The sequence below is a fragment of the Theropithecus gelada genome, chromosome 6, assembly GCF_003255815.1.
Source record: "Theropithecus gelada isolate Dixy chromosome 6, Tgel_1.0, whole genome shotgun sequence".
Taxonomy (NCBI): domain Eukaryota; kingdom Metazoa; phylum Chordata; class Mammalia; order Primates; family Cercopithecidae; genus Theropithecus; species Theropithecus gelada.
Window position 1 is genome coordinate 143,128,507 of NC_037673.1, and position 22,977 is coordinate 143,151,483.

Sequence of the window (22,977 nt, forward strand, 5' to 3'; positions counted from 1 at the left end):
AAAGAGGCACAAAGCGGGGGGGGGGAGCTTGCGGTGGGCTGAGCGCCGCCCCCCGTAACCCAGCCCGGGGGAAAGAGCAAACCTCAAAAAAAAAAAAAAAAAAAAAAAAAAAAAAAAGAAAGATAAGGCCATGCCCAGAAAAGGCTCTCTTTTACAGGGCTTTTATGAGTCTGAATGTAGAACTGCTGATGTTAATGACTTTTTGGCAGTTTTTAGTTTTCAAGCAAAGTAGCAAGGTTGAGGGCGACACATAAGGATTAAAGAACAGTAGGAGGCCTCCTTTAAAAAGAGAAGAAAATGGGCATTTTGCATTCACCACCACTTACCTCCTGCTCTCGTTGAAATATTACAACCCGACCCCCCTTGTCCCCTGTCGCTAGTAATTCTCCCGTGTGGTTGAATTCTACCGTAGAGATAATGTCAGCTGCAAAGAAGAAGACAAAGGCAATTTAAGTAACTGCACACTTACTTTGAAAGGATAGATAATAGACATACTTTTCTGTGCATTTAAGGGCTTAGGGCTTTGTCTCTGCAGTGGAATTTACAAGGATATTATGTTCTGGGTTTTTAAATGCCACCAGAAGTGGCACTTGGGAAGTAAATTTCCTAGATGCCCACACTGACCTGTGGTCTCCTGGAACATCTGGAGAGAATAAAAGGGAAAGGCACATTTAGACCCTTTTTTAAGTAAGAGAAAATTAACTTCATGATGGCTGAAGGAAATGGTGATTTTCTTTGATGATTTCTACCAACCACACACCCTTCATGCACCGATGGCCTTTACACCAAGAATCTTCCCCACACAGGCTTCAGTTGTGGCTATTCAAATCAGTCCTGGGGGCTCTGATGAAGCAGGGTTAGGACGCTTGAAGCTCAGTCATGGAAAATGGAGGAACAGAGCACAAAGAAATAATTGGGAAAACTCTGCCAGCCAATAATTCAAGGAAGGAACTGACGAATGCTCTAGCTTGGCCCGTGCCCCTTCTTTTTTTATGAGCCCAATGCATCCTTTGGAAGAGCATGCCTTATTTCAACCCCAGGAGAAGGGTGCTGAGAAAACAAGGTCACAGGGGCAGAGAAGTGAGGGCAATTTGTACTCTGTATTTCTAATCAGAGAAAATGCACAGGCACCAGGAACTCAGATCACAGATAATTGCTGACGGAATGCCAGCCTGCCAAGGCTTTCTTCCATGCTGGTTACCCCTGGAGGAACATGGACAGGTAAATTACCTATGATTGGATTTATTAGGGCTATTTTTAGAAAAATGTCAGAGGTTAATTCCCCCACAATTATTCCCCTGCAGGGCTCCAACAATTGCTACCAAGAGTACAAATGAGTTAAAAAAAAAAAAAAAAAAAAAAAGAGGTGAGGGAATTATGACTATGGCCTTTGACAGGAACATTCTGAAGGTAATATCTATGTAAGGAAAGCAAAGGGGAAACAGTGAGGTGGAAAACTAAGGCAATTACCCCTGAGTAATTCTGATCTCAAATCTTACTCTTATATCATCATTTCAGGATTTTCTTTGTATGCCTGATTTGTTCAGGTAAGTAGTGTAAAATTCTCCACTTCACATATAACTGTTCTTTTCCATGTATGAAAAGGCTCCTTATGGTCATTCATTGTGCAGAAGTTAACAAAAATAAGGTATAAACCTTCGTCACTTTCAAGCTAGACACATTTAAAAGAACAATTCTTGATTTCTTGTTTTGACTTCTTAGATGATTGACCTCATAGATAGCAAATTCAAAGCCCTACAGGGCCACAAAGTAACACAAGTGAACTAGAAAGACTACGTATGTCTCCTTTAAAGGGACAAGTGGCTATTTAGCTTAAGCTGATTGGGGCCATGATTGCCTGTATTGCCATGTATTGCCTGATGTTTTGATTTTTTAAGTGTATATGGGAAGCTGGAAATGAAGACTTTTATGCAAAAATCTCTTAAAGTTTATACATTGGCAAGTATTTTTTTCAATGCCATGAGAATGAAAAAATAATCATATCTGTGGGCTGAATATGATTTGTGGGTTATCAGTTTATGACTTCTAGTGTACAGAGTCTTCATTTGGAATAGGCTATCTCATTCCAATACTGATGCTCTTAACTAGAAATCTAGTTCATTTTCTCAAGAAGGCTCCTCCAGTGAATGCTACCCTTAAGGAAACACAAAATAAGCAATATGGTCACTAAGTTCCAGATGTAAGTTTAGAAGGTCCATTTATGTAACCAATGCCCATGAATTGCGAAGAAAGAAAGTCCAGCCAGTGAGAAAGTCAGACACCTCAAGTGAGTTATTTGACCACTTTCCTTTGTTATAGTTTGCCCATCTTAGCAAACCACTCCCATGTTTAGAGGAGAGAAGGCATCTGCTTAACATTTGCAGTTGCCTCAGATTGCCCTGCTTGAAAGCACCAGTGCTAAGTTATGCTTCTAACACTAACCACTGCTTCTGACTTTTCAATGAGTGAAAAGTCAAAGGGTTATTCATGGGGCTTCCCAATTTGGGTAGAGCCTAAAGCAGGCATGGCTATTGCTTTTCACCTTGGTCTTTGGTCAGGTACAAAGGCTGGTCCAGTTCAAGGCTCTTGAACTGCTCAAATACTAACATTTCTCAGAAAGAAAGAGTAGCAGGAAAAAATGAGAGGGTGGTGGGAACCAGGCCTGAGGTTTACAATGCTCAGCTCTTGTCTTAGAGCTATGTTCTAAGGTTCTGCTTACATGCAGTCTATGCCCTTTCACTGGACAGTGACTAATGCAGAACACTAGAGTTCTGGGTGGGCTGCAAGGGCCTTACAATGAGAACTAAAGATGGGCCTTTCCTTTTGGACAAGTTGGGTATCAGAAAAGAATTAAGTAGCTTTTTCCAATGTGAGCTCTTGGCTCAGTTGCCAAGAAGATGCCACTCCAAGGACAACAACACTTGCTTTCCCAGGGGATGACACATACATTTTCCTTCTTCCTAGACTCTGAAAATGTCTCTACTCTCACTTTAAGGTCCATGCAAGTCAAAACAAGGTGGGATTCAAGTGCAAGTCAAAGTCACATGATTTAAGCCAGTATTATTAGAATTCTGCATTGTAGAATATTAGGCATTGTCCCAGGTAATAAAAATATTTCCTTTGCTTTCCAAGTGTTATTATTCTTCAATGCTATGTCTCCCTCAAGAACCTTGTAAGAGAAAGGGTGATTTGCATGGCAGGATTCTGAAATTCCTTAGTCCTCTTGCAGAGACCTTACCTTTATTTTAATTCTACTAGCCAGCTGCTCTGTACATGAACCTGTTTATATCATGCTATTGTCTACTTCCCTTCAGAGAATATGCCATGGCAGCTCAAGTTAATACTTGTTTTGAACTTTCATGTTTCCTGACTCATTTGTCATTGTTAAGCCAGTAGGTATAACTGGAATACTTTACTGCCCCATCCATCTCTGCATATCTTCATCTATGACTGTTTAATAATTGATGCAAAACTCATGAATCACTCTACATTCCAATTTCAAGATACGGAAACTTCTGATACAAATACTCTTGTGTTTGCAGCATGCTCTTTGGTAAGGCATTTTAAACTGGAAAATATACTGCTCAAGACACAATAATTTTGAGATATGGAAATAGGATGTAGTAATAGTAAGGTAGCAAGTTTAGAGATAATAACGTCATTTGAAATCATGATCAACAGAAATCAATTCATCGAGTTCAACACGGCTTTCACCTTTAAATTATAAGTTTATATGACAATTCCACATTTCATTAAATGTTCAGCCTAATCATGCTGTTGATCAAGAAACTATATGAGCATTTTTCCTCTGTTCTATATAGATGTGGATAAAGTACACATTGACTAAAAACAAAAGCCAGAAACAGCTAGAAAGGTCAAATGTAGTTAAGACAATTTTTAAAGGAAACCCTGGGTAGTGTGAAATTTGCCTGGCTCCACATCTATTTGTGCTGATTTAATTTCCACAAGATGGTGGCCTGGTAACCCCATTTCTAGCTCAATAGGCACTATGAAGGCTGAGTTTTTTTTTTTTTTTTTTTAATCAATCTCAGCATCCTACAAAAGTTCTAGACTGGTAATTTCATACATAAAGTATTATTTACCTGAATAATAGATATTGATTTAACAGTGATACTCATGTGAGGCTAATGATTGTGAGGCTTACAGAAACAGAGGGATCTCCTAGTTCATCCCTAGTCTCTTGCAGTATCATGCTAGGCTGAAGTCTATGCAATGCCAGAGAATTGAGTTGAGGCAGGCACCTGGATTATTAGGTAATATACAGCTCACATAGCAGGGTGACATTATTAGGTGATATACAGCTCACAGACTGTTTTGATAAAATGGAGACTCAGTTCAGACTTAGGATCTAAACTCAAAGTCTACAGATGGAATATCTTACTGACCAGGTCACTAGCATTGACCTCTCAACATCAATCATAGAGATGGAAATGAAAGGGTAATGCAATTTAGTTTTCGGAGCCCATTAAATGTTTTATCTTTCATCTAAGAAACATTTGGTAGATAATATCATAAAGTCATTTACCCTACTTGCATCAGCTGACTAGTTCTGCCCACTCAATACTTGGCTTTATTTCTGATGATTGGATGGGGTTTTGGTAGTTTTCTCCTTCAGCTAAGACAAGAACGGAAAATATAATTCATAGTGAATGACGATGGTGAAATGATCATAGTTACCAGGTTTGTGTTGAGAAGGTTTTGCGGGGTCACTTCTAGGCTGGGGTGCCAAGATTAATGGGTAATGAATCTGGGTGGGTGGTGGGGGAGGTAGGATGTGTATCATTTGTCATACCAGCACAGAGGCTTCTAGCTAGACCGGCAATGACTACTTTGTGGATCATTAAACAAACGGGATTCTCAGGCGTCCTGATGGGAATTACAGTTGTTCCTCCCCTCCATGTAAAACTGTAGTCTGCTTCTTGGGTCCTGGTTCACGGTCCAAAGTCAGCATCCATTTTCTCTGATAAGGTTTATTTTGGTAAGTTTTGGTAACTGAAATAGTGCATTTGAGTATATTTTCCACAAATAGGGGGTTGGGGAGGGGACAGGAAAGAAGTCTGGTTATGGCCAAACCCAAATACTCCTACTGGGATTATGCCAAGATGACCTTGTTGAAAGATGTTAATATGTCATAAAATTTATAAAATAATCAGTCAATAAAACAGTTTATGTCAAATGATTGCAATTTTGTCAAAGTGTTTTCATTTCAGAATATATCTTTTCTTTTTTTTTTTTTTGGCAGAGCTAGCTGAGGTTTTAATTTTGGACAGAAAAAACAAAACAAAAAACAATTGAATTGTTTTGTAGCTGGAGGCATGGACAAGGGGCGGGGGTCTCCAGGCAGTGAACTCCCCCGCGGGTAGGCTGAGGGCTAGGGCTGAGCCTCAGGTGAGTCTCCTGTTCCCTGTGCTTCCTTGTACAGCGGCCTCCTCAGGTGAATCTCCTGTTCCCTGTGCTTCCTTGCACAGTGGCCTCCCTCCTGGGCTCTGGGGCAGCGGCAGGAGCGGCAGGCTGGGAGGGGCTGCCGCAGCTGTTCACTTGGGCAGGAAGTCAGAGGACGCCAGCTTCCCATCGCGGGTCTCAATCTTCTTCACAACCACAGACCTGGTGGAGCTAGTGCGGCTGAAGGAGCTGGAGCCTGCGCCAGAGTCAGAGCTGGAGCCCAGGCCGTAGCTGAGGCCAGAGCTTGCGAGGCCCCCATAGGCCGAGCTCACACTACCTGCGTAGCCGCTGGTGGTCTTCGTACGGATACTCATGTTGTGCATCTTCCAGCAGCTTCCTGTAGGTGGCGATCTCGATGTCCACGGCCAGCTTGAGGTTCATCAGCTCCTAGTACGCACGCAGCTACTGTCCTGCTTGGCCCGCTGAAGGGCGGCCTCCAGCTCGGACAGCTTGGCGTTAGCATCCTTAACGGCCAGCTCCCTGTGCTGCTCGGCATCTGCGATGGCGACCTCCAGGGAAGTCCTCTGGCCTTTGAGGCCCTCAATCTCAGCCTGAAGCTGGCTGATGTTCCGGTCCATCCCAGCCAGCGTCTGCAGCTCCTCATACTTGATCTGATATATGCTCTCGGCTTCAGCGTGGCTGTTGTTGGCCATCTCCTTGTACTGTACCTTGACCTCAGTGATGATGCTGTCCGTGTCCGGTGAACAGCTGTTGTCAGTGGACAGTACCACAGACATGTCCGAGATCTGGGACTGCAGCTCCTGGATCTCCTCTTCATACAGCTGCCTGAGGAAGTTGATCTCGTCAGCCCTTCCAGGCAAGACTCCAGCTCTACCTCGTTAACGTAAGCTTCATCCACATCCTTCTTGATGAGGACAAATTCATTCTCCATCTCTGTACGCTCATTGATCTCATCCTCATACTTGTTCTTGAAGTCCTCCACCAGCCCCTGCATGTTGCCAAGCTCCGCCTCCAGCTTCAGCTTCTCCTGGCTCAGAGTCTCCAGCTGCTGCCTAAGGCTGTTGATATAGCTCTCCAACATGTTGTCCATGTTGCTCCCAGCCTTCTTCTGCTGCTGCAGGAGGCTCCACTTGGTCTTCAGCATCTTGTTCTGCTGCTCCAAGAACTGTACCTTGTTGACAAAGGAGGCAAACTTACTGTTGAGAGTCTTGATCTGCTCCTTCTCCTGGGTGCTCACAGCCTGGATGCTGAGGTTCACCTCCAGGTTAAGGGGGCTCAACAGGCTCTGGTTGACCGGGACGGCAGTGATGCCTCCCATGCCACTGGCCCCACCACAGGCCACCCTGGAAGCTGTTGCTGCTGCCCACGCGGGAGAAGCTCAAGGAGATGATGCGGACACCAGGCCCACTTGTTTAGGAGCAGCTGCAGAAGGACCGGGTGCCAGAGGTAGACACCTTGTAGGACTTCTGCACCCTGATGGACATGGTGGAGGCAGGAGTGGAGGCAGGTGGGCTGAACTAGGCGGAGATTCCAGAAGAAGCGGAGAAGATGCTTCTTGGTAGAATATATCTTGTCTAACAGGTAAAGCAATATGTACACTTACAGAAACTTCTGTTAATGACAAGGTGGCACTTAACATATAAAACTAAGTTTCCTTTACAATCGGACTCTCCTACAAGTAATTGTTAATGACTATACATACACACACACTCTCTCTCTATAGACAAAAGTTTATCAAGGAGAATCCAAAATAGTACTGTTTTGGTGTAGGACGTACATAATTTATTTACTTATGGTCTTTTTCTAAATCTTCAGTATTTTCTATTTTTTGCCATAACCATAAATACTTGAACAATTTAAAACTTGTAAACAATTTTAATTGGTTTTCAAACTGAATGAAAGATTTTAGCACTTAGCAGCTTTAAAACTTTTTAAAAATTTAAAATTTATATATAGACTGGGCACAGTGCCTCATGCCTGTAATCTCAGCACTTTGGGAGGCTGAGGTAGGTGGATTGCTTGAGCTTAGGAGTTTGAGACCAGGCTGGGTAGCATGGTGAAACCCCATTTCTACCAAAAATAAAAAAAAAAAAATAGCTTGGCATGGTGGTGTGTGTCTGTGGTCCCAGCTACTCGGGAGGCTGAGGTGGGAGGATCGCTTGAGCCTGGGAGGCGGAGGTTGCAGTGAGCCGAGATCATGCCACTGCACTCACACCTGGGCGACAGAGCCAGACTTGGTCTCAAAAAAAAAAAAAAAAAAATCTATACATCTGTATATCTATGTATATATGTGTGTGTGTGTGTGTCTATGTGTGTGTGTGTGTAAAATTCACTTTATGTGGCATCCGGTTCTACAGGTTTTGACAAATGCATAGAGATATATATCCATAACCACTATCATGATATAGAACGATTCCATTTACTCCAGAAAGTTCCTTCATACTGTTCTTTTTAGTGGACAATTCTTCCAAAAGAAGTAAAATTATGGGAATAAAATGAACTGATAGATATAAGAGCTTCTAAGAGTTAAAAATGCTGTGTAGATACACAGGTTTAACACTACTGATCTCTATTGATATGACTCAACTTGATTTGGCACCAATAATTATTTTCTTAGTACACAGAGGCAAAGATTTTTTTAAATCTTTCTGTCTAGATGTTATTACTATTCGGGATTCTGTTTGGGTGGTATGGAGTTAAAAAAATCCATCAATACACTTTTGCCAACCTGCACCCAAACTAGGTTATCCATTAAGTATTCTACCTTTTCACCTATGCCCTTGTCTTTAAATGGAACTATGTTTGAGTTCCTGATTCAGTAGCATTACTTTCTTAACTTGACACTGCTTCTCACACTCATTTAGTTTGGTCCTAAAGACAGAAGTAGTGAATACACAGTTCTGATTACACGTACCATATGCTTGCTATCCTTGACCTACTGTGCATAATACATACTTTCTGTTTGATCCAGAATTGTTTCCTCTGTCATCCAACCAGTGTCTGGTATTTGGATACTGAATCCTTTTCCTTTCACTTAACTAATTCTGTGCATACTGGTTTTATCTTCAACCTGGTGCTGGTATACCTCTTATATGAAATAATACAGATAGAAGGGTCCAATAGCTCCAAGTCCCAAGCTCTTATCACAATGGCTGTTTCCTACTTAACCATAAGTGCAGTATTAAAAAATAGGCACTGCTTAAATGTTAGTCTGACCCTGTAGATCAAGCCCATTAATGGCAGGTGATGTGTCATGGCAGATACTCTTGCTTGGCTACTCCTGCTCAGTGTCTTTCTTCCTTCCCTGCCTCCTACTGTTCCACTGTAGAGGTTGGAAAACCCACATACTTGCTTTTTAGCCTCCCTTGTGGCTAGGGGTAATTGTGTACCCAGATCTGGCCATTGAGGCATATAGGAAAGTCTACTGGGGAAACAGGAGGGGACAGAGATTCTGGGAAAGAGTTTTCTTACCTGAATAAAAGTAAGTAAGTGAGGGGAGGCCTTCTGACCATACTCTTCCTTGCTTCCTGCCTTTGTTTGTAATTAAATGTGTTCATAATATGTGGGGCTGTGGCAGCCATCATCTGACCATGAGGTAATAAGCCCATGGACTTTAAAAGGCTAAGAAGCTGAGTATGACAGATGAGAGAATGCGACAATATCTTTGATGACACTGTTGAACAACTAAAACCTACCTTAAGACCGCCTATGTCTGAAATTGTTGGTTTAAGCTACTGTTAGTAAGTTTTCTGTTATATTCAACTAAATTCATGCTACTATACCTGTCTTTCCATCTTTTGTTTTCCTTATAGCACTTTGCACAGGGCCAGGTTATTAATGCATGTTGAGTTGGAAACTCCCTTGCCTTACAATATCTCTGCACAAACTCTCACATGCACATTTCCATTTCACTCCACCACACAACCAATTTTCCTTCCCACTTACTTGATTCCCAGTATTAAGACGATTTGTGTTTTTCCTCCTTCCCCTGCTGGTGTATTATTTTTCAACCATTCAAATATGAAAGCAGCTTACTGGGATAGAATGCCAACCCCAATTTATTCATGGTGTTCATTGTAAAATTATGACTTCACAGGGACCTAGCCACACCCTTTTTAGGAGCCAAGCTTTCCCTGCTAATATGCAGGAAGCCCACCATGCTTGCTGAGCTGTGAAAATCCAGATGGTAGGAAGCAGGTGAGTAATGAATGCCATGCTGTTCCCATTAAAATGCACACAGCTTCCCCAGGCTGACCAAATCTCCAACACCAAACAGGTTTGAATCAACCCAAGGACATGTGGGTTGATAAAGATTGCCTTTTATTCAAAACAAGTTCTTGCAACATAGAAGCCTAGAAGATAAAATTTTCCCATAGTTGAAACAAAACTTGCCTAAAGGGCAAATGAGTCTTAAAAATTATACGTCTCTGAGTACAGAAAAATCCAGTGGGAAATTGATAGCAGTCCAGACTTGCCTACACGCCTGTGTGGTTTACAGTGGAATCTGCTGTCAAGGTGTTTACCATCTGTCACCCAATCTTTCAAAAAGCAGAGGAGTAATTAACTGCTCAGGCAATACAAACTCTGTCAATCATTCGGTTCTATTATCTGCACAACATGGGACATCTATGACTGACCCCAAAGTCGGCAGAACTCCAGGTCCACAATGAGAAAGCTCTCACATCTGTGGGGAAATGGGAGTTCTTGGGCAGGCCCTGTGTTATCCGCTACCCAAACACATATATTATGGCATCTGGCACATGTTTGGTCAGAAATTTTGCTTGCCAGATGCTTTGAAGTCAGTAAGACATGGTATTGACTTTGTGGAAGCTAAAATTCCCCATATTTGGGGACTGGCTCAGGTATCACTTCCTTAAGAAGCCCTGTGTGACTTCTTTTAAGCCCAAGACAGCTCCCTTTATTATGCAGCCTCATTGCTCCCCATACTTTGCCTTTGTAAGTTATCACCACTAATCATTAGCATTTATCACAATGATATTAGAATCATTTAAATGCCTGTTTCAGTCTCTTCATCATAAACTTTACAAGGAACTTGTTCACCACTAAACTCTCAGTGCCTAGCTGAGTCTCTTAGTATATAACAGATGCTTCTCAATCTTTTTTTTTTTTCTATATTCACAAGTCATCAAGCAATCAATCTTTTTTCTTTAGTGGATCACTGAATGAGAGCTGAAGAGAGCCAGTACCAAAGTGGACAAACATATAGAGAATGGATAACCCTAAACAAAGTACCAATAATCAAAATATGTATGCTGGATAGATGTAAACATTTACTTAAGATGTGAAGGAAGAAAAAGTTCTCATTTGAAATAGTGAGTGTTTGATGATTTTAGAATGAGATACATTGCTCAATAAAGAATAGATCTTGTCCTAAAAAGCCTCTGCAGCATTGGCAGGGATTCAGAGTCCTATGAATAACAGGAAGAGAAAGCAGATGGGTTGGGGGAAAGAGGATGTCCAGATAGGGTGCTACTTGGGAGAGGGCATGGAGGTGGTAATAAGAAAGCCAGAGTGGATAAGCAAATACATCTGAGATGAAAGGATTCAATTTAATGAACACCTATTATGTGCATGTCACTGGGCTGGGTACCAGGGATATAGTAATAAATAAACACAACTGGTACTTGCCTTTGTGAAACTCTCAGTTTAGAGGACTGGGAGGTAATGGGATATTGGGATACAATTACAATGTTGGAGGAAGGTTGTTCAAAGATTCTGATCATAGAGATTTTTAAGTGAAAGATTTTTTTTTTTTTTTCCTAGAGGGAAGCAGGAAGTCCTTACCAGAACTCAAGGAAACACATCTCAGCCATATCCTTGCATGCAATAAATCTCTTTTATTTCTCTAAAGGACAAATTGAACACTAAATACAATGCATTTTTTTGTTAAACTGTAGATGGGCCTATAGAAATGAATGAAGAATATGATAGGCAAGGATTTGATTTTCTTCCTTCTAAAACATGAGGTCCTGATGTGAAACAAAATAAATATGTTGCTAATAGTTCACAAGGTATTACTATGTTATGATGGTTTTTCAATGGTCTTAGCAAATAAAATGGAAAGTATTAGAAACAAGTGTGCCAATTATAATACCATGAATCATTTAGTATTTTTTTCTCTCTCCCTCCCTCCTTCTAATTTCTGGCTAGGAGTTGTGGTATTCTGAAGAATATTATAAAGTATACTCTTTTTTGGATAATATGCATATTTTAAAGCACTGAATGCAATACTGTACACACAGTAGGTAAAGAGTAAAATGCAGAATGAATAACCTAGCATTGATTTTCATCAGCAGCAGGACCCAATCTTTAATAAATATTCTTCAGGATAAAGGCAGTATAGTAAATACTTACTGCTTTTATCTATCCACTGAAAATTGGATATTTAGAAAATCTATTATATTTGACTTCATGGTCATGTAGCAGTTTAGATAACAATGAATAATATTAAAACTAGAAAAATCAGGAAATACTTAATGTTAATAGGACATGAGGCCGATCTGGTTGCAACATCTGTCACCCCATTGATTGCCAGGGTTGATTTGGATGATCTGGATGGCTAGGCAGGTGTCTCCTTCCTCCCTCACCACTCCGTGTGCCTCCCTTCCAGAGCTGCATGATGGGTTGAACAGCACAACCATCCCCAGTAGAGGAGGACTGGTCTTTGGTCAAGGGTATACGAGTAGCTGCGTTCCCCTGCTAGAATCTCCAAACAAAGTCTAAAGATTTAAGGTTAATCAATTCATTCATTGACCCATTTATTCACTCAACAAATGTACATTGAACATACCAATTATGTGTCAAGTACTGTTTCAGATATTAAAGAAATATCAATTAAAAGATGATAAGAGATTTGTCCTCATGGATCTTACATTCTAGTTGTGGAGAAAATACAATCATCAATGAACATACTAAATTACATTTTATGTTGTGTACTATGGAAAACAAATAGAGTTGAGTAAGATGAACAGGACTGGTATTTGAAGGGAGGCTGCAATTTCAATAGGGTGGTTGTGACAGACTTCATGGGGGAGACTTGAAGGAGTGGAAGAGTTCATGATGCAGGTATCCATAGGAAGAGTGTTCCAAAGAGATGAAACTGACAGTGGAAAGACCTTAAGAGGGTAATGAACATGTGTTAAGGGATCAGTGTGGCTAGAGCAGAACAAACAAGGGGTAAATAGGTAGGAGACATGAGAGGTTCAGATGATATAGAGTCTTGTACAACACAGCAAGGACTCTGTTACTAAAAGTCAAATGAGCACAACAATGTGAATGTATTTGATGCCACCAAACTGTATACTGAAAAACAGTTAAAATGGTACAGTTTACGTTATGTACATTTTACCACAATGAAAGAGTGAAAGGGATAACTGTTGGAAGGATACTAAATAGATAAGTGATGTGCTTTTACAAGACTCAATTTGGCTACAGTGTTGAGAATAGACCGTAGAGGCTGAGGTAGAATTGGGGAGTGTATTGAGATAATCAAGGGGAGATAAATCATGGTGTAGGCTGTGGAGTTGAAGAGAACTGGTCATTTTCTGGATGATATTGCAAGTTGACCTGTGAGGATTTGCTGATGGATTGATTATAGGGTTTGAAAAAATAGAATCAAGGATGATCCCAACGTTTTTGCCCTCAGCAACTGGCATGTTAGAGTTGCCATCACTGAGAATTTTGTGAGTAAAGCAGGCTTTTTGGGGACCAGATGTTCAGTTTTATGCATGTGAAATGCTAGAGGTTTGTAAGTACAGATGTTGAGGAGATAACTGGAAATAAGAAATTGGAGTTCAGGAGAGGGTATTGAGCTGGTGATATAAATTTGGGAGTTATTAGCATTCAGATGGTGTTTAAAGCAACAAGACCAGATGAGGTCTCGGGGAATGAGTACATTAAAATAAATGAAGGACCAAGAGCCGAACAGTAGGGCACCGCAGCACTGAAAAAGCTGGGGGGAGAAGAAGAAAATCCCAGGAAAAAAACAAAGGGAATGACCAGTGAGATAATAGGAAAATCAAAGAAATGTAATGTCCTGGAAACCAAGTTATGTTCAGACAAGTGACCAACCATGTCAAATACTGCTCATAGGCAAGCTAAAAGTTTAGAGTAAAACTTTGAGTTTAGTACTGTGGAGCTCACTTTTAACTTTGAGTAAAGTATAGTTTCTATGGGATGGTGGCCATAAAACTTAATTGGAGTAGGTTTCAGAGAGAATGAGAGGAGAGGAATTGAAGATGGTGACTATGTACTACTCCTTCAAGGAGTTTTGCTGCAAAGAGTTGCAAAGAAATGAGGTGAAAGATGGTAAGGAAAGTGGGATCAAGAGAGTACTTTTACAATATCATAGAAATAACCGCATGTTTATATGCTGATGGGAAAGTTCCAAAAGCCAGGAAAAAAATAACAATGAAGAAGAAAGAAGGTGGAATTGCTGAATGAATAAAAAAATAAATGTATGGATGAACAGGCCAGGAATGAGGACTGGTCACCACCAACATTTGAAATAAAATCTGTACAGGTTCAAATCCTACCCACAGCCAAAATCTGAATAGTAAGAAAAATGCTATTGAAATCTTCTCTCCATATAAGGTTTAACAGGATTCTTAAAACATTTAGTATTGCAAGAATTTATCTCATATATCAGCATTTCAGAGATCCATGTGATTGCTATGAATAAAAGACTACTTGATTTTTTTGTTTGTTTTTTCCTCCTTACCTTCTCTCTCTCTCCCTTGACCTCACACCTCTTCTCTCTTTTCTGCTTTCCACTCATCTCTCCCTCTCTTACCTTCTCCTTTTGAAGCTGAGAGCAGAAAGGACTCTGTTCTTTTAGCTACCTACTATCTGCGTACCAGGCAGAGGGCTGTTAACTCATATACACTTTAAAATGATGAGAAATCTACTACAAGATCACTTCCACATGGGTAGGCTGACCTCCTTTTGGCCTTCCTTAACTTTCACCAGTATCCTTAACATCTTATAGAAACAAGTCTGTCAGAGTGGGGGGAAAAAATGCTACACTCTCATCCTTTCCCTGTGCAAGATTTACAGACACGTTGTAAATGGTCAGACCCAGGTGATGGTGCCAGGAACTTTCCAAGTGATTTGTAGATCTCCCTTCCAGGACGTCAGTCTTTAATAGAAAACTCTTTTAGCTGCACATTCCTTTACTGCAGTATGACTACAGGAAGAGAATTGCAACTGTCATAAAGAAGACTCACTGAAATTAACTAGCTATTGACTTGGCCTCAAGACATTTCAGTGTAAGAGAAACACCAGCACTGCACAGTTTAGAAAAGCATAGTTTTTCTTTGAAACTACCATTTATTGAGTTGGTCTACTGCAAGCCAGGCATAGCATTCGAGCCTCTATATACATACACTCTCTTTCTAAATCTATAGATCCATGGTTATACATTGGATAACGACTTTGGTCATGATCTGTGCTTTGTGTTTTACGTTATATCATTTAATTGTCACTCAAACGCCATGAGTTTTAGTATCTTCTCCATTTTTCAGATGGGAAAATGGTGACTCAGACAGGATAAATAACTTGCCCATGTTTGGAAGACCAGTCATGGAGCTGGGATTTAAACCCAACTATAGTTCCAAACTTGCTTTGCATTCAGAAACTGCGTTTTGTGTGCTGCTTCTTTTCCCTCCACTTTCTATTATTTCTTGTTCCTATTCTCTTCATCTACTATCTCTTCTTTCGTCTATATAAATTCTTTTTTCATCTTTCACTCACAGTTACAGGTTTTACTTCTTAAAACGCCAGTGTATCTTCTGGGCTCAACCTTCACTTTTCCATCCTTGTCACGCACTTCATCAAAGTTTAACTCCTCAGACTCTCAAAGCAAATACAATCTTTGCTGACCAACTGTTCACGCCATTTCATTTATCTAATATATTACTGTCATTAATTGTGCCTGCTGACATCTCATTCTTTGAGAGAGCGTGTCCCTCGTGGGCAAGATCTTCTGCATTATTATAGTGGGAGGACCTAGCATAGGGATTGGCATCTAGTAGGTTTGCAAAAAACACTTGTTTACTGACTGAATAAAAAAGTAAATACACAAATCCTTCAAGGCCAGCTCAAATGTCAACTATTCCATGAAGCTTTTCTAAGCTTCATTGATTGGAAAAAAAATTCCTTCTTCCTCACAACAACTGTAACTCTTTGTACTTTTACGTGTGATCCATGACATTGTCATTTACATGTGTACTTGTTCTATTTTCCTAACTGAAATGTATTTCATTAAGGACAGAATTCCTATTTTACTCAATTTTGACTCTACTAAGCACAATTGATGTTTGATGAATAAAAGAATGTAAAATCTGAACCTTTCTCTAGTAATACAATTTAGCTCTTAACCTTTTTTAGGAGATCTCGGACCTCTTTGAGGATCTAATAAAAGCTGTAAATCCTTTCCCCATAAACATGCATGTACTTATATTTGTGAAATTCTGCATCTTATTTTCACAGTACTTCTGAACCTCTGGATCCCTAGTGGGATCTGAGACCATCACTCAGTACTACCCTGCATTCAGACCTTTGCTTAAACAATTCTTCAATCTGGAATTTATCCTCTTAGAACTTATCCTGTTTCCCTTCCCTTCTAACACGCAGTTGAAAATTAGTCTTTTCTAGAAACCAAGTAAAGATAGTTTACATTTAAAACTTCATTAACTTAGCTGGCACCTTCTTATCAGGCATGACTCATTTCTATTGGATTATGCTATAAATGTTAATAGATGGCTCGAATATACTTTGTGCATGTGTTATCTGTTTAACTAGATTATAAGTTCCCTGAAAACAGAATAATATTTATTTCTTTAGTAGATAGCATCTTTTTCAGTACCTAGGATCGTATTCTGTGCATAGAAAACATGACATAAATGGTTCACAACTGAAGATTTAGGATTCTCATGGGGACAACTGACTGTGGGATTGTGTAATGCACATGACAGCTCTCTGCTTAGCTTAAAGTCACACATGTTCCATTTTTGCCTACAACTTATTATTATTCTTAATGGTTCATTGCTATAGGCTTATAGCCTGGGACACCTCTGAAACAAAACCAGTATTTGAGAAATCTAGTACCAAGGCCATTTTCAGAAATGCTTTCTCTAGGAATAGCAGATAGGAAAGGAGTAAAAATCAGATCACATTTCCATACCTCCAAGGACTCTATTTTTGGGTAACATTTCAAGTACTGAGTCCAACAACCTAAGTTATTGCCTTTGGAGAATATGAAGAAGCTTCAAGCTTGAAAAAGTCCGTAACTATTAAATGCATTGGCAAAATTCCTTTCTCTCCAACACACACCATAGCAGGTTTCTAGCACTGATTGTGATGCATTGTTTTCTGCAAAGTTCTTGGGGAATAAAAAAATGATATGTCAATATTTTATCAGGTAACAGAAGGAATCAAACCATTAAGCACTGAAGATATAGACTCAACACTGGCCACAACCTCAAATATACCTCCTGCTTCTTCAATTGAACTTGAATCAACAGTAAAATGTACTAAGACACCATTTTGGGGAAGCTTTGGGGTAATACAACCTTTGGTAAGTTATCACTAAGAAAACTTTGCAAACGGGTCCTTTCCTCCCTCTCAAACTATCCCCCGACCTCCTTCCTTACCGTTTTCTAGCCCCACTTTTGCTTTCAGGATCTCATAAATTTCCTGCTTTCCCCCTTACTTTGGGGAAACATGCTGTGCCTAAACTACTCCCCATCCTCCCTTTTCCTTAGCCAACATCTCTTCATTTAAAAAAATTTCAGCTTGAACAGCAGCACTTCCTGAGAGTGGACTTTTCTGACAGCCTATTTTAAAGTCTTCACATTGTTCTTTATAGTACTCGATCCTTTTCCTTTAATGCTTCTACCAGAATTCATCATTATGTATGTTATGTATGTGTTTTGAGTGTTTATTGTTAATGTCTGTCTCCCTTGTAAGACTACATAATTCACAAGAATTCATAATTCACAGGAATCACAGCTGATTTTTTTTTTTTTAACCAATGGTATTCTTGGCCCCTAGCCCAATGTTTGACATACAGTAGACATGCAAGCAATGTTCAGTAAAAGTATGGTTTTCTAATCCTCTCTCTACAAAAACCACAAAGATTACCCTGGCATGGTGGCACACGCCTGTAGTCTCAGCTACTCAGGAGGCTTAGGTAGGAAGATAGATTGAGCCCAGCAGGTTGAGGCTGTAGTGAGCTGTAATCACACCACTGCACTCCAGCCTGGGTGACAGAGTGAGACCCCGTCTAAAAGAAAAAAAAAATATGGTTTTCTAGAATATTTATTAATTAATATTTGTAGCCTGATCATTTGGATTATATCCTCTAATGTTGTTCTTATGCACACACATACATTTGGTTTTCAGTTGAATTGAGTGTAGCAGAACTATGGGATCATGAAAATTTGAAAACCAATAAAATCCACATTTGCTTCATTCTAGTTAATAAGGTCTATGCTGAGCTAATCATATACACGATAACACAAGCATTATAAAATGCGCACACACCCTTCTGCTACTTAAATTCTAGCCCTTGTCTAAACCAGTCTCCACCCTTTCAATTTGCAGGAAGAAAGGCAACTGAACACCAGAGACTGGGTGGGAAGATCTTGATATGCCAAGAAGTCTGACCCAGTGAACTATTTCAGTCACATACGCAGTTTGAATTGGATTGCCCGATCCCTGAGAAGGGATTTCTGGATTAGACAGTTCATTAGAGGCTGAGCCAGCTTCTAGGGCTTGTCGGTCTTTGCTCTGCATGCCTGGAATTAGCAAAGTGACGCAGTGAAGGCTGCTTGAGTGACAGCTGCCAGTGAGTCACATGAAATAATGGCTGAAACAGCAGCTACTCAGAGGCAACAACCACACCTGCAGCACAGAATCCCAAGACGAAAATGAGATTTGCTGTTTGTTGAAAACTATTTACTGAGCACCTTCTATGTGCCTGACCTAGGACTTTGTCTTGGGAAACAATTCTAAGAGTTGATCAATAGCAGTCTTGTAATCCCGGGTTAAATTATAGCTTCCACATTTACTAGCTGGCAAATCTTGGGTTTATTATTTAACCTCTCTCTCTGCCCACTACTTATTTAATCTGCAAAATGGAGACGATATTATGTTGAGGATTATGTGCATAAATTTATGCAAAGTACTTAGAATGGTACCTGACACGCAGAAGCACTAAATGTTAGGATAGTATTTTACCTAGAAGTAACATAATAAATGGTTAACAGAATGACTTCAGGTGTCAGAAAGATACCATTCATCCCTGTCATTTACAAGTGATGTGCCTTTGGGCAAGTTACTTGAGTTCTCTGAATCTCAGTTTCTTTATCTGTAAAATAAGAATAATATTGGTGCCATTTTGGAGGGAAATTATGAGGATTAAATGAGATAAGGATGAGGAGGAGCTTAGCATGATGCCTGGCACATTGTAGCTACTCAATATATATAATTTGTTGTTATTGTTCCCAGTGGATCAGTCATCTGGATCCCAGATAAGGCAGAGCAAGTCTCCACAGCTCCACATCATAGGACCAAATAGCCCAGAGGATACCAGTTGCAGTGGATAAGTCATATCTGACAAGCAGATTTATTTTATTTGGACTAGTTTATTAACATTGCAATATTAGCCCACACAAAGGTTTCCAATATTTTGAATGAGTTTCTACCATCTAAAAAGTATAAAGTTTCATTTTAAACAATTGAGATTTTTCAGCTTCTTTAGGAAAATAAAGATTGGCAACATGGAGCTGGCATTCCCATATGGCCATTACTGGCTTGAGTGGGGAAGCAGCTGCTCCCTTTAGAAGGGCATAGGTCTTGAAGTTACTGCACCTCCTAACATTTCCTAGTGTACCCCCAGCCTTAGTGTCAAATGCCATCTCCCATTTACCCTCCTGAGGTTTCCCTCTACCTCTCTGCTTTCATCTTTTATGCTACTTTGCATCGGTAGGCATCTGAGTTAGCAGCTGCTGGTCTTTACTGTTGAGTGGTATCCTCTGCAAACTGGTACTTCTCTACAGGGCTGCATGCAAGGCAGCAACACCTTTATCCCCACAGCCTTAGGTCACTTGTCAGCACTGCAAGTGCAAGTGTGGAATGAAAAAACAGTCAAATCACAGCTAAGGGCTGGCCTAACCAGTAAGCTAAGCACATTCTTGGAGGACAGCCCCTTACCCAGAAGTTGACTGCATGAATTCACTATTCACTCACCCTGAATCTTCTCCAGTTTCATTTAGACTGAGGGTAGAGGATATGGGACAAAGGATAGGGGTGCTATACAACCATACTTTAAAGCTTAGTTATCTAAAATATATCTTATGGACCATTAGTTCCTTAAGATGCTGTTTATTGGGGGGAAAATGTCGAACACTGTTGGGAAATAGCTCATACACTGTCCCTCATCTTGGGGATTTATCTGGGTAAATATTGAGTCGTCCTGTCAGGAAGAAGTTCACCCACAATTCATACATTAGCAGATATTTACTAAGGACTTACAGATATTCATTAAGATTTTATTAAGGACTTGCCAGGCACTGTTCGTTTTGGTGCTGGAGATTTAGTATTGACAGTCAATATTAAATCTGAATATTGACAGATTCAGTTCAGACAATCCTGAACTCAGGTAACTTATTCTAGTGTGGAGTAAAGAAGACTTCACTCTCTTTCCAAATTTATCTGACTATAGAATGCTACTGAAAAATATTGCTTTATATATAGTGCATAGCCCCTTCCAAATCTTATCTCTAGAGACCTTTCATGATAAAGGAATGATAGAGATTTTCACTACGGTGAATACATAAGAGAATAAGACCACTCCAAAATGTTTTAGAAACAGATAATTTCTTTATTATTTCTTGAAAAGTCAACCCACCAGGGCAGTCTTAATTTGGAAAGAACCACAGCCTCACCTGGTGACTCAGGCCTGCAAAGTTTTCCAAGAATATCACATGAAGGGTTAACTTGACATTTTCCTCCAAACTGGAGCTGTTTTTCTCTGCCTCTAATCTGACCCAGTTGGAAATGTATTTGTTTTTCACTATTTAATCTTCTGCATCACCCACTGTTGATTAGATTTAATTAATTTATGTTTCTAATGAATTTAGAAACTTGCAGTGCTGTAGCAGGAAAATTTTCAGAAAGCATCTGGCCACCAAATGGATTGATTACCTTGTCTGCAAAAGTCTTTCAAACATCTGGGGCCTGATTTTGTGAAACATCCAGAGGCTCTTTCAAAGGTAAGAAAACCCACACAGAAGAATCTTGAGGGGAGAAAGAGAGAAGGTGCTAGAAATAGGTAGGATTCTCTTTGATTTGCAAACCAGGATGCTGGCACTCTCCCAACATGAAATCACATTTTGCTGCTCATTGGCACAGTTTCAATGGCACCAAATAGACTGATCTGAATCTATTTTGTTCAACATCATCGGATTCCACCAGGCCCAAGCCTGGCTGCCGCCCTGTGAACTTCTTTGGCACTTCCTCCTGTGCGGAAGCTCCCAGTGATCATTAAGGCAAAACATTTACAGAAATCATTTAGAGAGAAGCACTTTGCTCTCGTTCACTCAACAAACATTTATCAGGAGCCCACTGTGTGCCTGGCACTGAGCCATGCATACCTGTTTAGTAGCTCTTGCAACAACCTTGTAGGATAGGTAGGTACTGCTCTCCCATTCTCATAGATGGGGCCAAGTAATATGTAAAAATAACAATAATTATTAAGGTTAACAGGAACACTACTAATATAGGACGTAGAGATATGCATACTCACACAGCAGGCTCTGTGTGAAGAACTTTACATGTATTAACTCATTTAACCCTCACAATAAAACCATAAGGTGGATGTCATTATTACTACTCTCATTTTACAGATGAGGAAACTGAGCCACTGGAAGCTTATGTTAACCCAGTTAGCCTTTGGCAGAACCAGCCTTCTAACATGGACAGTCTCACTTGAGAGCTTTTTGCTATAAACCACTCGACTTTACTACCTCTAGATACTATTTACTGAAGACCTGCTATATGTTAGGTACTATCTTAGGGCTTTTACAACATTAGATTTTAATGACATTTACACCATATGCAGTGGGTGCTATTATTGCCAGACAAGAAAACCAAAGCCTAGAAACATTAAGTAACTTGTTGAAGTCACAAAGAGAGTCAGTAAGACTTAGGCTAGGGCTTACTTAACTCAGGTCTGCGGGGCTACAAAGGCCACTTTCTGCTTACTGAGTTATCTGCTGATGAATGAGAGAAAAAATGAGTGTTGGAAACTCAATAGCTTCTCAAAGCTGCCCCAGGAAACAAACTAAAAGTCAGAAGAGGGGGTAGCCTGGCTGCTTTGCACAGCACAGTTCAGCCCAGTCCAGAAAAGGGGAAGCTAAAAAATATGCTACAAAGAATGAGAAAACAGCTTCATCTAACAGAAGTAGGTGAAAGATGTTAGAAATCTTACTGCCTGACTGGTTTTTCTGGCTCAAGTTCAAAGAGAAATGACTGACAAGCAGGTGGGTTGCCCACAGTATAAACAATAATAAAAAAGCCCACAACGCTGAACATCTGAAATTTTTTGCAATGTTGCACAATCAGGTTAGTGCCTGATACATAGTGTGAAACACAATTATATACAGTACCAGTGTTGAAGAAACCCAGTTTGATATGGTTCTTGTGATAGAATGTAATTACTAAGTTTGGCCATTTCTTTTGATTAAAAAACATATTTTCTTTGACTTCTTTCTTGTCTGCTGCCACTAACTAAACATGAACAGGTCCTTGCTCCTCTTTGTGCTTCTCTGCCTGGGACCATCCTCATCTCAGTCTCCCCTTTCGTCTGGCTAATCTCTATTCATCCTCGATCCTCAGATTTGTCATCTCTTCCTCGACTTTCCTATTCTGGGTTAGATGCCCATTTTAAGAACAATGTATATTTCCTCCTACTATAGCATTTACTACACCATAAGATAACTGTTTATTTGTTGGTCTCCTCATTGAGAGAGCATATGTTGGTTACCACTGTATTCCCAGTGTATGAGTATGGTACATAATAAGTGTTCAATAAATATTTAATTGACTGGATGAATGGGAGTGAACCTCATAACATCCTCTTGTTGGTCTCCCTGTTTGAAACCTCTCACCTCCACACTTTGTGCTACATCCCATCAGTCATTCATCTTTCCTTTAAACTTTCATAGTGTCATTTAAAAAAAATCGCTTCCCTTTGAATACGCACATAAAAGTTGGAATACTGATAATCTCTGGGCAAGAGAGAATTAAGTAAGAGTGGGCAAAAGGAAATCTTACGGAGTCCTAAAAGTATCCTATACCTTTAATGGGTGACATGGTTGTATACATGTATAAAAGCTGAATACAAAAGAATAATGCTCCTTACTGTAAGTAGTTAACATCTCAGAATAAACACACGAATCCTTTGAAAGGTGACTTGCATTGATAGGATAAAATCCAACCTCCTTGCCCCAGTTTTCATGGTTCTTTACT

General features: G+C 40.0%; 1 protein-coding gene across 9 annotated transcripts in view; it reads right to left on the minus strand.

Annotated features, from left to right (window-relative positions):
- Positions 1-22,977, minus strand: part of PPP2R2B (protein phosphatase 2 regulatory subunit Bbeta) — a 476,090-nt gene that overhangs the window by 105,398 nt on the left and 347,715 nt on the right. For all 9 annotated transcript variants that reach the window (XM_025388122.1, XM_025388121.1, XM_025388126.1 and 6 more), the window contains one exon: positions 327-424. In XM_025388122.1, the coding sequence (XP_025243907.1) occupies positions 327-424 (98 nt within the window). The remainder of the gene's footprint in view (positions 1-326; positions 425-22,977) is intronic.